Source organism: Halichondria panicea, chromosome 7, assembly GCF_963675165.1.
Source record: "Halichondria panicea chromosome 7, odHalPani1.1, whole genome shotgun sequence".
NCBI lineage: Eukaryota > Metazoa > Porifera > Demospongiae > Suberitida > Halichondriidae > Halichondria > Halichondria panicea.
Window position 1 is genome coordinate 3,019,111 of NC_087383.1, and position 15,081 is coordinate 3,034,191.

The following is a 15,081-nucleotide window of genomic DNA, read 5'->3' on the forward strand; positions in this document are numbered from 1 at the left end:
ATTATCATGTTGTTTAATAGAAGTATGCTAGTATAACGGCTACTCAAGTATACGGAGACTCACAGAGTGGGTGGAGCATATCTCCATGAACGCTGATGTATGGATGATTGGCTTGGTCACGTCAGAGTACTTGTTGATACCCAGCCTTCTGTCCAGGGGGTCCACTGTCGATGCTCGCAAGAACTCTCTGTGAGGGGTACAATGAGTGTATGTATATTCATACCCTCTGCATGGCAACGAAAATAGCTAATTTGCAATTTAGATCATACGATACTTTAGTAGAAGGTAGAAACACACATGACCATCATCACATGACCATCATTCGTACATACACACTTTCAACTATTTGACCACAAATTCAGTTCTGGTAATCACATTTCTTACTTGATTTCTTGAAGGCTTCCTGAATGCACGGGTTCATTACTGACAGGGCAGCATTCTCAGCCTCAAACAGCGCGAAGGTATACAGAAAAACATGATCAACTCTAAACCTACAGATAACCGGACAATTCATGGAAAGTTACGAAAGGGTCAAATTTTCTGCTGATTTGGCATTTTTTTACCAAAAATTAATGATCATGGTTAAATTGAAAAACAGTCTAGTCCAGTAATGTACATAGATGCAGTGCATATTATTGTATGCCATAATCTGTACAGGTATACTGTACCACTTTTATCACCTGTTGTTTGTAGCACTCGAGTATACCCCATCGGCACACTGCTCTGCTCCAACTCCTCACAGCGATCCAGTGCCTTCTTGAGCTCTTCCTCCATCACAAGTCTCTCTTGCACAGCAGACTGGGTAATAGATTGCATGGTGGTCATGTACACACACAGGTATACAGATACAACCATCACAACATCGTGGTAGTGGTACAGTAGTTATATAATTGCAGGTACATGTATTAATGAAAGCACCGCGGGTGCTGATGCCTCGTTGGAGGTGCAAAGCTACATAACATAAAGCTACACACAATATCATGATGAATATTTTTGCATTGTTGCTGCGTGCAAACTCAAATTGCATGGTGGTCGATCATGTACACACAAACAGGTAATACAACCACCATGTGGTAGTGGTACAGCTGTTTGCTCACTGCATTACCACAAAACAACAAAATACCATACAATGTTGCTATGCAAACAACATGTGGTCCTAAGCAATGATGGCTTCTAGCACTTGTATGTTAAATGGGTACTTTTTAACGGTTACAAAAATGGCTAATCTGCGAGACCCTCAAAAATTACCCACTATAAGGTGGCATCAATATTATAGTAAATGCTCTCATGATCTACTCTTGGTGGTATATATGGAAACTCACATACAAATTATGGTGAGGATCAGAAATGGAGAATGGGCGGGAACTAGCTTGCATATACCAGCAGATATGATATACATGTAGCTACTAACCGTCCACTGAATGTATGGAAAGCAGTGTGAAGGCTGAACAAACTGTTAGGACGAAGTACTGCAAAGGACATCAAACAGTGCATGTACATAGTGGGACCATAATTATAGGCAGTGCATGTACATAGTGGGACCATAGGCAGTGCATGTACATAGTGGGACCATAGGCAGTGCATGTACATAGTGGGACCATAGGCAGTGCATGTACATAGTGGGGCCATACGCAGTGCATGTACATAGTGGGGACCATAGGCAGTGCATGTACATAGTGGGGACCATAGGCAGCGCATGTACATAGTGGGACCATAGGCAGTGCATGTAAATAGTGGGGCCATAGGCAGTGCATGTACATAGTGGGACCATAAGCAGTGCATGTACATAGTGGGACCATAGGCAGTGCATGTACATAGTGGGACCATAGGGAGTGCGTGTACATAGTGGGACCATAGGCAGTGCATGTACATAGTGGGACCATAGGCAGTGCATGTACATAGTGGGGCCATACGCAGTGCATGTACATAGTGGGGACCATAGGCAGCGCATGTACATAGTGGGACCATAGGCAGTGCGTGTACATAGTGGGACCATAGGCAGTGCATGTACATAGTGGGACCATAAGCAGTGCATGTACATAGTGGGACCATAAGCAGTGCATGTACATAGTGGGACCATAGGCAGTGCATGTACATAGTGGGACCATAAGCAGTGCATGTACATAGTGGGACCATAGGCAGTGCTGCATGTACATAGTGGGACCATAGGCAGTGCATGTACATAGTGGGACCATAGGCAGTGCATGTACATAGTGGGACCATAAGCAGTGCATGTACATAGTGGGACCATAGGCAGTGCATGTACATAGTGGGACCATAAGCAGTGCGTGTACATAGTGGGACCATAGGCAGTGCATGTACATAGTGGGACCATAAGCAGTGCGTGTACATAGTGGGGCCATAAGCAGTGCATGTACATAGTGGGGCCATAAGCTCTGTACACACACTAGAGGTCAATTAAAATAGTTTTAAGCACAAAACCTCCAAATTGCACCTTAGATAATCATTCCGCCAAACCAAATTTTTCCGGTGGCTGCCCCCTGAACTCCCCCAAATGTTCAACAGCGTATGGCCGTCGTCATTTCCCCCCTTAGCTAAAAATCCTGCTTGAAACCCTGACAATAGTGAGTATTTGTGACATACCGTATAAGTAGAGGTTGTATGGTGAAAATGTTCGTATATTTCGTACTGAAGAGCATCATACACTGTACGTAAAATAAAACTACAAAACTATTCTACAGCAATAGGCTCAACGTGGCTGTATGAATATTTAAAATACGAAATATTTCCAGTCCTACAGTATTATAAACTCTTTAACCACAACTTTGGTAAACATAATATTATTTCTTACCTAAACTTCTTGAAGGCATGAGTGAGTGTTCGGGTTCATTACTGACAGGGCATCATTCTCAGTCTCAACTCACATCAACCTCCAGCATGGGGTGGGTCGATCACAGTGACATAACACACACAAACTGTGCAAAGGAACAGGAAAACATGATAAACCGGCATTACGGTAACTTAAACCAACAGATGATAAATGGACTAAAATCATGAAAAAACTCACTAATAATAACGAGTGTTACAAACTGCGATGTGCTAATGCATGCCTCTCACTTACAGTTTCGATTAGGGGGGGAGGGGCTAAATGAGGTTCTTTATACTGCTAATCACAGGGGCCCCTCTTTCCGTACTCTCCTAAAACCTAATCGCAGTCACGTGACCCCTAACCTCTAGCGTGAGAGATATGAATGGGCACGTACATGTAACATCTGCTTAACCGGTACCTCGCAGATATGACACAACAAATCTACTGCAACCTGTAAGACTAGTCTGATATACATGTACCACAGAAACAGTGTGCTTGTGTACATACTAATTTAAAACTACTCACATCTGCCTTGCTGTTGGCCAGTTCCAATTCTCACTCCAGCTCAGCCATGACACCCGGGTCCATGATTTGAGATCTCTTGAGCAGCTTCTCCTCCATGTCTAGATGACTGCACTTCTTCTTACTACCACTCTAGAAGGTAAAACAAAATAATGCATTTGGTAAAGATCTACTCTCGTGCAAACAACATTGTAATTAGTATATACATGTGATGATCGTTACCAAATTGTGGGTAAAGGGTCAAAAAAGCAAAATAATTATGATTTTTATAAAAACATTCTTCTCAACTCCTGCCATTCAGGAACCTCGAACCTGGTAGGTATACCATATATCTTCTAATTTATCGGACACTTCTAATTACCCCGGACACTCTTTTGGGCAATTTTTGCTGTTCTAATACAACTTCTAATACAACGGACACTCCAGTGCTTTAATATTATTACATTCGTTCTAAATATCCGGACAATATCTTGAGTTACATTCATAGACGGCAAGTAAGACTTAGAGTGCTGCAGTTAGAGAGCTTGAGTAGCGATAGCTAGTGCAACTATTCAGTCGTACCCTGTTCTATTAAACTTAGCTAGCTCGCATGCTGCTGCTTGCTTGTTCTAATTATTCCGGACACTTCGCATGATCTGTTCCAATTATACCCAGACAATTTCCAAAATAATTATTTTTTGCTGTCCGATAAATTAGAAGATATACGGTACTCAACCCTCAATACCGTCCCCCCACACATGTACAAGACTGCCCCATACTCACCAGGGTGTCATACAGGATTTTGAAATAGAGAGGGTAATAAGAAAAGTGACTAGAGCTAAAAAAAGGTCAACTGTTATTAGTTAGCAAGAGTTCACAATAGACCTTTATCATGAACTCTTGCTGTTAGTATGTAAAATTGCCAGCTATAGACCCCAACTAGTACCTAAATGTAAATTTTAGGGGAGGGAGGATTGGAGCTAGAGGGGGATATCCCCCTTCCCCCTGTATGACACCCTGCTCACCCTTTAGAAGACTGCCCCCCCCCCCTACACACACACTCACTCTCTAGAAGAATGTCCCACCATAGCCTTCGGAGCTGTCTCCCTCCTCTTAGCAATCACTCCATCAATGTGCGTCGTCTTGAGTACCTCATTTCGACTGATCTTGGACGCTAGATGCAGCACACCCGCCACTGTAGCATGTAGCACCACTCTGTGATGTGCCTGAAGGCCTTTCTCCTTCACAGCAAGCTCTTGCAGCTGGTGTAGGAAGACCAGTATATCCGAGAGCCCTTGATAAGAGAATTCCAGTATCAGGAGAAATACGAGTTGGTAGAAAGCGAGTGTGTTAGCAGGGCTAGTGCAGATAGCTTTGGCCAGTTCCAGGAGATTGGTGAAGAGAGAGTTGACTGTTTTAGAGAGGAACCTTTTCAAAACCACACCCAGTGAGAGCCCTACAGCCTCCAGACTCACCCAATCACTGCACAAGGGGAGGGTATAAATACACGTACATGTAGCTGTAAGCACTGCACATGATTGTATACATACATGTAGTGAAAGCTAAGACAAAATGGACCTGTATAACTGACAAATAAAATCTAGTACGCCCACTGAACATAGCAAGGTGCACACACACACACGCACACGCACACACACACACACACACACACACACACGCACGCACGTGTTGAGAGGAATCTTGTCCTTCTTGGCATGGTGATCTACGAGACGATGCCAGAGTAGGGCCACATCCAGCTGTGTGCTGGGCTCTCGAATGAGGAGCAATTGGACGAGGGAGGCAAACAGTTGCCCTGGGAACGTCGTCTCTAGCACTGATGCGTGACAGGTGTCAGCCACCGCCCTCAAACACTTGACCAGGGAGGTAGTCAACATGGGGCTGCATAATAAAGGAGAGAATACAATTATGGAAGCATAAACACTTAGTAATGCACGCAGTCTATTGTGCATGGTCACATAATTACAAGCAGATCATCCTCTATAATATTCCCCACTTGGGGTCTGTATCATAGCAACTGGCTGGGGTTTAACTACCATAAACCCCAGCCCTAGCCTGGAGCACATTTCTCATAAACTCCCTTGCCTTGAGGGCGCACTGATTTTATACTAGATCTACACAGCCAAAAAGAAGCTAGACACTTGTTGACAAAGGCAGGAGAGATGGGTGGGGCTCACTAAACACCAGGAAGGCTGGAGGATGGCCGGGTGGGGCTCACTGCTTGGACATTGACAAGTTGTGCGTAGAGCTAGAAGCTTAGCACTGGCTAAAAGCTATACGCACAACCTTTTTGCCTCAATAGTTTTTGAGACTGTTAGCTAGTTGTATCCAAGGTAAGGTAGCTTAGGTAACAAGTACTTTTCATTCAAGTGGGTATATAACACTTACTGTCCACTACATTTGAATTTATGGCAAACGTAAACCATCCTTGGCCTCGGAGCTTCACCCTCGTCCTCGGAGGTTTACTGCCATAAATTCTGATGTACGGACAATAAGTATAACATAATATCATAGTCTACTCAAAGGTTACTGCTATAAACAGGATTCACGAAGGCACCAGAATCAGAGAACACGTACATGTACAAACAGTGTTTATGACAGGAAACTAAACACATACATGTACACAAATAGCTAAATGAAGCAATAGCTTTAAAATATCATTCTCACCTGTTTTGAGTGTCCTGAGATGCCAGAGGATGTACAGACAGTCCAGTGGTGGCTCTGCTATCAAGACCCCTTGAGGCCACGGGTACATAAGAGTTGATGAGCTCCAGTATATCTGGCTTATGATAGTCGGGAAGGACTCCTGCAAACTCCCCCACAGTGATAGTGATGGATTGCTGAAAGGTTAGAGAGGACGTGAGGTCGGAGGGGCCTTCTGAAACGGTTTCTATGGAGATACGGAGGTGGCGGACCAGTGTACGAAATATATCCAGTACAGACGGACCTGCATGAGTGGACACAAGCTAAGTAATGTAAATACATGTATGCAGATTTAAAGCGTGGAATTAAACTACACTACGTATAATGAAAGCACCACGGGTGCTGATGCCTCGGTAGAGGTGCCAAAGCTACATAACATAAAGCTAGCTTTTATACACACATTGATCATGATGAACATTTTTAATTTTGCTACATGCAGAATCCAGAATTACAGGGAAACTCAAAGAGTGGGTAATGACCGACCGTGATTGTTGCTAAAAGCGATCAATGCCAAAAGTTCAAGTAGAAAATGAATGGCTGCAAGTCAGCAGAGCTTTGCAGCTCTCTTCTCACTCTTGCAGCTATAGCTAGCGTTCTAGTGCAGAGCTAACTACTAAGTAGAGTAGCAACACTCGGTGAACAAGTTTTGGTACGGACTCTTCTGAAAAGGCTGCAATGGCATTCCAAGTAAGCAAAACTAGGCATAACTCGAGAACGAAGCATTATTTTGCAAATCCACAAATTGAAATCCCAAGAAAACATGACTAGAAACTCTTACTTGCACTTGATTCATCCTTGAGCAGCTGTAGCAGTCTACACACACACAGACACACAGACACACTACTGTATGCGCACCGAGGCATAATTATAGAGATTAAGCCGGTGTCAAAACATACATGATTGTACAGTCAGCAGAAACTTTAATAACAGCTATGAAAGCATCTAAGTACGAAGAATAAATGCGTATAGCCTTCTTTAGAAAATGGCCCAAAAATAGTGTTGAAACCATACAAGTACTTTACCATGGAGACTCACCTAGAGAGCTGTCTGCTGCCACGGCAACACACTTAGAGAGTGTGCCGAGGATCCCCTGTTTGGTCTCCCAGGACTCCTTCACCTTGGCATCCAGGTGATCCACCAGCGACTGGACGGCCTTGTACCGATCCTGTCTCTGTGGGGGTACATGTACAGTGGATAATGTACACTGGGGGGCTGTGGGGGTACATGATAGATACTATACACTGGGGGGGGGATAAGATACTGTACACTGGGGGGGGGGGGTGTGGGTGTGGGCATGTGCATTGGATAATGTACCCTGGGGGGCTGTGGGGGTACATGTACAGTGGATAATGTACCCTGGGGGGCTGTGGGGAGTACATGATAGATACTGTACACTGGGGGGCTGTGGGGGGTACATGATAGATACTGTACACTGAGGGGCTGTGGGGGGTACATGATAGATACTGTACACTGAGGGGGTACATGTGAGTGGAAAGTACAATACACATGTAGGTACTGTCTTCGTGGGGATACATGTCTACACTGGAGGGAACAATTGATCAAGAATAAACAAGGAGTATGTTGGACCTGAAAGCTATCAATGTTACACAACAGAACAAAGCAAAAAGCAACGAAATACTGTTGACAGTCCGTTATGGACAGTAAAGTCAGAATTTACAGTCGATCGTATGACCACAAGTATTTCTATCAGCATGATGCACTATACACTACCGTATAGCGGCTAATTTTCGTGGGGTAAAATATTCGTTATTTTCGTAGGCAGGCTGACCTCCACGAAATTTTAACTGGCTTTATCAGAACGTAGGAATGTCGTGCAGCCACGAGACTAAACGAAATTTTTACTCACGAAAACCACAGTTTCTCGAGTTAAACGAATTTTTACCCCACGAAACTTACCCGCTATACGGTATGGTGAGAGCACTTGGCCACCAGTACATGTATATATGTGTACCTGCATGGCTTCCACGACAATGACGTACACACCAGCTGTGAATTCCTTGTCAGATATCCATAGTTTGTTTAGGTCAAAGTGTCTACAAGGGGAGCAATGGAGTGTTACTATATACACAGGAAATGAGACAATGGTTGTCATGGTATTAGACCTGCTGAGACAACATTGCACAATAGGTCATAGCACTTTACTAACATCAGGAGTTCATTAAGGTTACGGTAAACAGTTTGCTCATGAATATTCATGATTTTCTTATAATGATTTTTGTGAAACTATAAATGCCATGAGAGAAATTTAAAGCACATACATGATAAATATATCGGTGTATCAATCTGTATGACAAGTATCAATCTTCAAAACATCTTCCAGTGGAAGCTCTGAGCGATCATCAAGTTACTAGAAACAACACAAAACTAGTAGTCATTTTAAACTTCCAAAAACACTTCTAGCTCTGTGTTCTTGGTCTTATATGATGCTTCTTACCATTCTGGAGGGCGTGTAGAAGCGTTTTTTTCTTTCCAGGCCAACAAACTCTCACAAAATAATAATATGTAGACTAACTTCACTTAAAATGGCGGCCAGAGCCAAGGAAAACAGCCTCTTGTGAGCTTTCAGTAGCCTTTTTTCGAAATATCTCTTCTACATGCCCTGCATAATTATAGTGAAGCTACAGTAGACTGTACCTAAGTTTTATAGTAAAAATGTCTATTTGAGCCATGAAATGACTACTGCGTTTCAGCTGGACTTCCAGCTCATTCTAGCTGGAAAAGATCACTAGATCTAGCTCATGAATAATTAATGAGCAAACGGTTGACCGTAACCTTAAGAATCCTAATGAACTCCTGCTGAATGCAGTTCCATTTAAGTTACACCTATTAGGGAAACCACCTTGCCTACAAGTACAGTGTTGTAATACCTACGCATGTACACTGTATACATATACATTAGGGAAACCACTTTGCCTACAAGTAGCACCGACGCACACGAGGCATTGACTGACTTACTGCAGTATTGGCTTGAGGACACTATCGATGTGAGAGAGTCCAGCAAAAGTGATGAGCTCAGTGAGACTATCCTGAGAGTACCCTCCCAGACTGTCCCCCTCCTCCACAACAGGCTGGATCTCACCAGACTCTCTGTCAGAGTGGGAGGGAGGTTACTATTGGCACACACTGTATAATTATCTAAGGCCATCAATAGGTAAGTTAGATACAAACTGAGGCTATCAACATTTACTCATTGAAGTATGTGTATGCTCCAGGAGTAGAACTGAAGCAAATTGTAGTGACTTTCCTAGACAGTATACCTTGACTGGGCGACACTGACTGTGCATATTGAAGAGGAAGGGCGGCACTATCTTGTTCATGTGATCTAGGTCCCAAATGTTCATCTGGAGGTTGTCTTGCCAAACAATCTTCTTTATCACTCCCCTCAGCCCTTGCAACCCAGCCATCTGCGTCCTGTGTGAGGTGTAGTGGGGAGGGGTGGAGTTGGTGATGAAAGCAATGTGATCACAAGTTATGCATGTGGCAGAGCACCCTAAGGGCAGTACAGTTAAAATATGACACCTAACACTTCGACCTGTGGCCACTCAAACTCATTTCAAAACAGTAAATGTACACATACTCGTGATATTGTCGGCATCGTCCACATTCTTGGTGAGGCTAAGAGAGGCAAAGCGGTGGATGAGGAAGTGGTACTGTCTGTGGTAGGGGGTGTTCCCTTCCTCTCGCTCGGCAAACTTCACAAACTGTGTGTGTGTGGAGGAAGGGTCGTCAATGTGTTGTATACACAATACACTATTAACAAAATGAAAGCTCATTATGCTGTACATGAAATCTAATCAGTCCACCCTCCGCAATCTCACACACTCACACTCGCTACTCACACCCACACACATACACGCACGTTCACTCTCGGCACTATCACAGACACACACTCTACTCACACCCACACACACCACACACCCACACCCACACAAACTCCCTACTAACCAAATTTGTGGCCATGATATGCAGTTCTGTGTTGCTCGTTTCCAGCATATTATGCAGTATATCCAGGTAGCTATCCACAATCAACTGGAGCTTTCGTGAGTCACAGGCTGACAGCAGCTTCTCCGTCACTTGCAGAGCCACTCACATGCCTGGGGGGAGGGAGAGGTGGTATTTTGTACCACGTTTGTGAGAAAGCCATTGGATACTACAGTTGTATCATAGATATAACATTTAAAGTTCCCAGCCAAATAAGATACATCATTTTCTGTTCCGGAGGTACGGGGATGGTCGATAAATTTCCCTAGCTATACATGACATGTCGACATTGTATACTGTACAGGTATGTCTCTGAAATAGTCGTCTAACCCGTTTCTCTCTCTTTGCAGGCTCCGACGCAGTCTCAGAGCAAGGTACTCTCCAGATGGTCAGGGGAGGTTTGAGCAAAGAAGAGCAGCTTGTCTATATTAGCAGACACAGGTGTGGGTGTTTGAGGGTCCTCTGGGAAGAGCCCATCAACCAGCCGTTTGTAGCGAGGTTTGGGGCAGCAGAAGCACGTCACCATAGTTAGATCTAGTTCTGTGTCTTGATTGATTGTAGACCTAGCATTTATTTGTAAAACATAGAGCAGAGGTTTTTATGTAATATGTTGGCAACCCTGCGCTTTCTTCTGGGTTTCTCACCCGTATCGTTTGAGGTTCCCCCGAACGAGTCGGGTAAGAACTCAGCTAGTTCGATAAATTCCCCTTTTTCCGATTTTTTAGATAGTTTGTCGGGAATGGGGATGGCATTCTGGCCTACATTGACCGTATATGGAATAATGCTTGGTATCGTCGGTAATGTGGGGAGGCTCATGCGGGTTTGAGTACGGGGGGCACTAGTGGATACGAGGGGAACATGTGCTAGTGAGGTACTTGACATACCTGCCGTTCCAGTGCTGACAACAGGGCCTGAGGTGGGACTCCGTGGGGTACCCGAGCCGGAAGTAGAGATGGTTGGGATCGAGGGTGGGACTGATGGTGAGACTGATGAGGGGACGGCTGTGGGGCTGTGTTGTTGGACTGCTGCCTGAATCCGCTGGTCCATTGCGGTGATGATCGTTGGTAACACCGCGCCGAGGGCTGCCTGGACAGAATTGGCAATCATGGTGTTGAGAGTTGTCGGAGTTGTTGTCGGGTTGGTGGAACTGATCGGCGGTGTTCCAGTTGAGGATGTGCTCGAGGAGGTAGTGGTCATCTTCTTATAGAGAATTACAGGATAGATCAGCAAGGGAAATCTTTAGAATTATAGGATAGACCCAGAAGAGAAGTTTTCTAATTCCTTTGTTCTTTCACTGACTGCCTGACCATGTGTTCCTTGCGCATGCCCGTGTTGGTTGCAATTGGTATCTGTACATGTATGTCACCTGTTAACCACATTTAATCCTAAATTCCATTATATTTCTGAGAGAGCTAGCTGCAAGGCACAGATTTATTTGCTGGATCGAATGGCCACTAAAGAGCAGAACCAAGGTATTAAGACTGTCATGTTTACTACAAAGGATAAACACAATGATTGCTAAAGCATAAAACCCTCATTGGTGATTGCTAACCTTGTGTGCTTGCTATCTGTTTTCAGAGCTCACAATTGACGATCTGAAGACAGAAATGAAACTGACTGATGAGCAGCTCAATACAGCAATACAGGAACCAGATCTACCCGAGTTAGCAGCATGTTTCGACAATGTTCACAAAGGCTATCTTGAAAAACTGGAGCTCTTACCTGGAGAACAAACTGACGTGAGGACTAGAGCATATATAGATGGCACTCTGGCAGGAATGTTGCTGGCTTTGAAATTCTGGATACTGACCAACGGACTAGACGCCACTTTCCAAGCTCTGCTACTCATCATACTCTCCCTGCTCAAAGAAGACGTTGCTGTTCGAGTGTGCAAGTACTTGTCTGACAAATGTGAGTCTGTCATGTGAGAGTGTGGTCATTGTGGTACCATACGTTGTGGGAGTGATTGCAACCAATTAAGGGACTGTCAACTTGTTACACATACAATTCTCTAACTATCACCAGGAATGGTACTCACATATTGTTTTGTTTCCCCAGACTCCACCACCTCGTGTCCCGCCTCCCGAGAGAGGGTCCTGCTGAACCACAAGCTGTCCTCGTACAGGGACTACCTACAAAGTCGCTACAGAGCACGAGTATCCACATTAGCCACACAATGGCCTCCTGTCCCAACAAACAAAGTCTTCAAACTGGCCATGATTCAGAAGGAAAAAATACAGAGAGGAAGAATCGACGATGAATTTGTTAGACTATCAATCACAGGAAAAATTGATGATATTTTGCTTCAAAAAACTCCACTTGACTTGACTAACATTTTCTCTGAGATTGGAAATAGACAGAACTTTGTGTTGATTGAAGGAGCTCCCGGCTCTGGCAAGAGCACCCTTGCTCTACACATCTGTCAGGAGTGGGCAAAGAGGAAACTGTTCCAAGAGTTCGATATTGCAATCCTTGTGAGACTGAGAGATCCCCTCGTTAGAGAAGCCATTACAATTTCTGACTTACTTCCCTGCACAAACAAAGCGATGGCTAATGAAACAGAGACTGTGATTATTTCATTGTATGGCAAAGGTGTACTGTGGGTGCTAGACGGATGGGACGAACTTCCTTCTGACCTCCCTAGAGACTCAATCATCAACAAACTAGTTCGACCAGACATGTCACGAGAAAGTCCGCTACACGAATCAGCTGTGATTGTAACATCTCGACCGTCATCTTCGGCTGAGCTCCACCCACTAGTATCGTCCAGGGTGGAGGTGTTGGGGTTCACACCACATAAACTAGAACAGTATTTCACCGAGTGTCTGAAAGGTGACTCACAAGCTGTGCAGACTCTACTGGAGAGAATTCGAGAGAACCCAGTGGTAGAAGGTAGCTGCTACCTCCCCCTCAATGCTTCCATTATCGTTAATTGCTTCCTTTCTGACAACCACTCCCTCCCCACATCCAACCACGGGATATTCACATCGGTTGTCCAGAGCTCTCTCAAGAGATACCTCCAGGAGAAGTTGGGGAAGACCACTCCAGTGGGAAACATCACATCCCCAGACTCACTGCCCTCGGAAATCAGAACGCAGACCGTACAAATGTGTCAACTTGCATATCATGGGATCGAAAAAAACAAAGCGACATTTACTGACAGTGATTTGGCCGCTCTTCGCATTACGAAGGAAATTTCAAACGTTGGATTATTACGAACTGTTCCAAGTATCATTAGCGATGGTCATCTGGTTTACTACTGCTTTCTCCACCTGTCTATTCAAGAGCTACTAGCAGCAATCCACATCTCTCTCATGTCTCCCAAGCAACAAATTTCTGTATTCCAGAAGCTATTTGGTAGTCCTCGATTCAGTGCAGTCTTCCAATTTTATGCTGGTATCACCAAACTGAGAACTAGTAGACCAATCCTCAGCTTGCTACCTCGATTCTTGTGTCCAGTTCCAGCCACTGTTTTTGAACTGGTCAGAAAGGTTGTCAAAAATGGGCGGAGGATCCTTTTGTTGTCCCTCATCAATTGTTTGTACGAAGCTGAAGACTCGCGACTGTGTGTGTCTGTGGCTAATCTTCTTAATCACAATCTATATCTTAATCGCACTACAATGAATCCTATTGACTGCCTCTCTGTTGGATATTTCGCATCAGTTTGTTCCAACACCAGTAATGGATTCATACTTAGCCTCAGAAGTTGCTCTATTAGTGACCAAGGCTGCAAATTTCTGGCCCGAGGACTCTCCAAGTGTCCCAACTCTAATAATGATATTCCTACAGAAGGGATACACATCGCTGAGATTATCGAGAACACTAGTTCAATATCTGAATTGGATTTGTCTTATAATGCCATTGGTAACAGTGGACTTAGCACACTCTGTGAGGCCTTCTCAACGAACATATCATTAAAGCGCCTGGACCTGCGCAGGTGCTCACTAACAATATCAGACGACAATGGAGCTGCCCTCTATCAACTTCTGAATACAAACAATTCCCTCGAACATCTTAATTTGTCTGATAACACAGTGACTAGCTGTCGTCACATTGCTGCTGGACTTACAGTCAATAAGACTCTGAGAACATTGAACTTGGTTGACTGTGAACTGACTGATCAGAGTATCGAGGAGCTATCAACGGGACTGATCAACAAGATTGAAGAACTGTACATACGGGGTAATTACGCTATAACAGAAGATGGAATGAAGACACTTGCCAGACATCTAACCACCCACTGCTCTGAACTTACAATGTTGGTGATACCCGGCCGCCTAATATCCTGTATCAAGACAGTATTCAGGGACACTAACAAAGAGAGGAAGAGAAATGGACTACCCAAGATTAATGTGCGTTATAATTAATGTTGTTTAGTAAATTATAATTATGTTTAGTTATAATTATATTATGATTATTGTTGTTATTAATTAATTAATAAATGTGACAGGCTCTGGGAAAACAGACCAATTGGCGCAAGCTATAATTTTTGCGATCTATATACCAGATGATAGAGCAAAGAATTGCCTACGTATTGATGTGCTTAGTTTGCACATATCTTGTTCCATGCCTGAGTTATGCGCGTTGGAAACTCGAAGTTGTAAAACAGCAGTATTGAGAAACGCCCACTCAAAGATTGCTAAATTGGGAAAAGTAAGGTAATGGTGGCTGCTTAGACAAAGCGCTTTGGTGGAAAGAGTTGGATTCAGAGCATCAGATTTTGCAGAGAGGTAGTATAAAGACTATAGATAACTATAATCCAAGAAAAAAAATTATGAGATTATACACTGTAGTCTATAAATCTGACTATTGCTCAATACCAATATCTGCTCCAATTGGTCTGTTTTCCCAGAGCCTGTCACAAATGTTAATTAATTTGTTGTGTTATGCATCTAATCTCTATCATTGGTCAATATAATTATAGCACATGTACAGATGGTGACGAGTGAATTCAATGCTTCCTATACTGACACGGAGAGCATGTCATGCACTAGCTGTATGTATGTAACTGAATACACTATTGTAAT

The 15,081-nt window shown here is 43.8% G+C and overlaps 3 protein-coding genes and 1 long non-coding RNA gene across 5 annotated transcripts in view; 3 read left to right on the forward strand and 1 right to left on the reverse strand.

Moving 5' to 3' along the window:
- The window catches only part of LOC135339225 (uncharacterized), a 96,545-nt gene extending 91,329 nt beyond the window's left edge, over positions 1-5,216 (reverse strand). Inside the window, exons 1-3 of one of the 2 annotated variants that reach the window (XR_010395934.1) lie at positions 4,397-5,216; positions 3,356-3,484; positions 2,813-2,936 (exon numbers count right to left, since the gene is read on the reverse strand). This is a non-coding gene — a long non-coding RNA (uncharacterized LOC135339225). Of the gene's footprint in view, positions 1-1,174; positions 2,937-3,355; positions 3,485-4,396 lie in introns of those variants that run through there. The other variant, XR_010395933.1, reaches the window with a different exon arrangement.
- Positions 1-15,081, forward strand: part of LOC135339148 (NACHT, LRR and PYD domains-containing protein 12-like) — a 102,496-nt gene that overhangs the window by 46,619 nt on the left and 40,796 nt on the right. The gene's annotated exons all lie outside the window — the stretch shown is intronic.
- On the forward strand, positions 11,183-11,982 carry LOC135338908 (uncharacterized). The gene is made up of 2 exons (XM_064535001.1): positions 11,183-11,526; positions 11,633-11,982. Exons 1-2 carry the CDS (start codon positions 11,502-11,504, stop codon positions 11,980-11,982), a joined length of 375 nt encoding a protein of 124 aa, XP_064391071.1. The 5' UTR covers positions 11,183-11,501.
- On the forward strand, positions 12,082-14,916 carry LOC135338909 (NACHT, LRR and PYD domains-containing protein 3-like). Its single transcript, XM_064535002.1, has one exon. It carries the CDS (start codon positions 12,082-12,084, stop codon positions 14,419-14,421), a length of 2,340 nt encoding a protein of 779 aa, XP_064391072.1. The 3' UTR covers positions 14,422-14,916.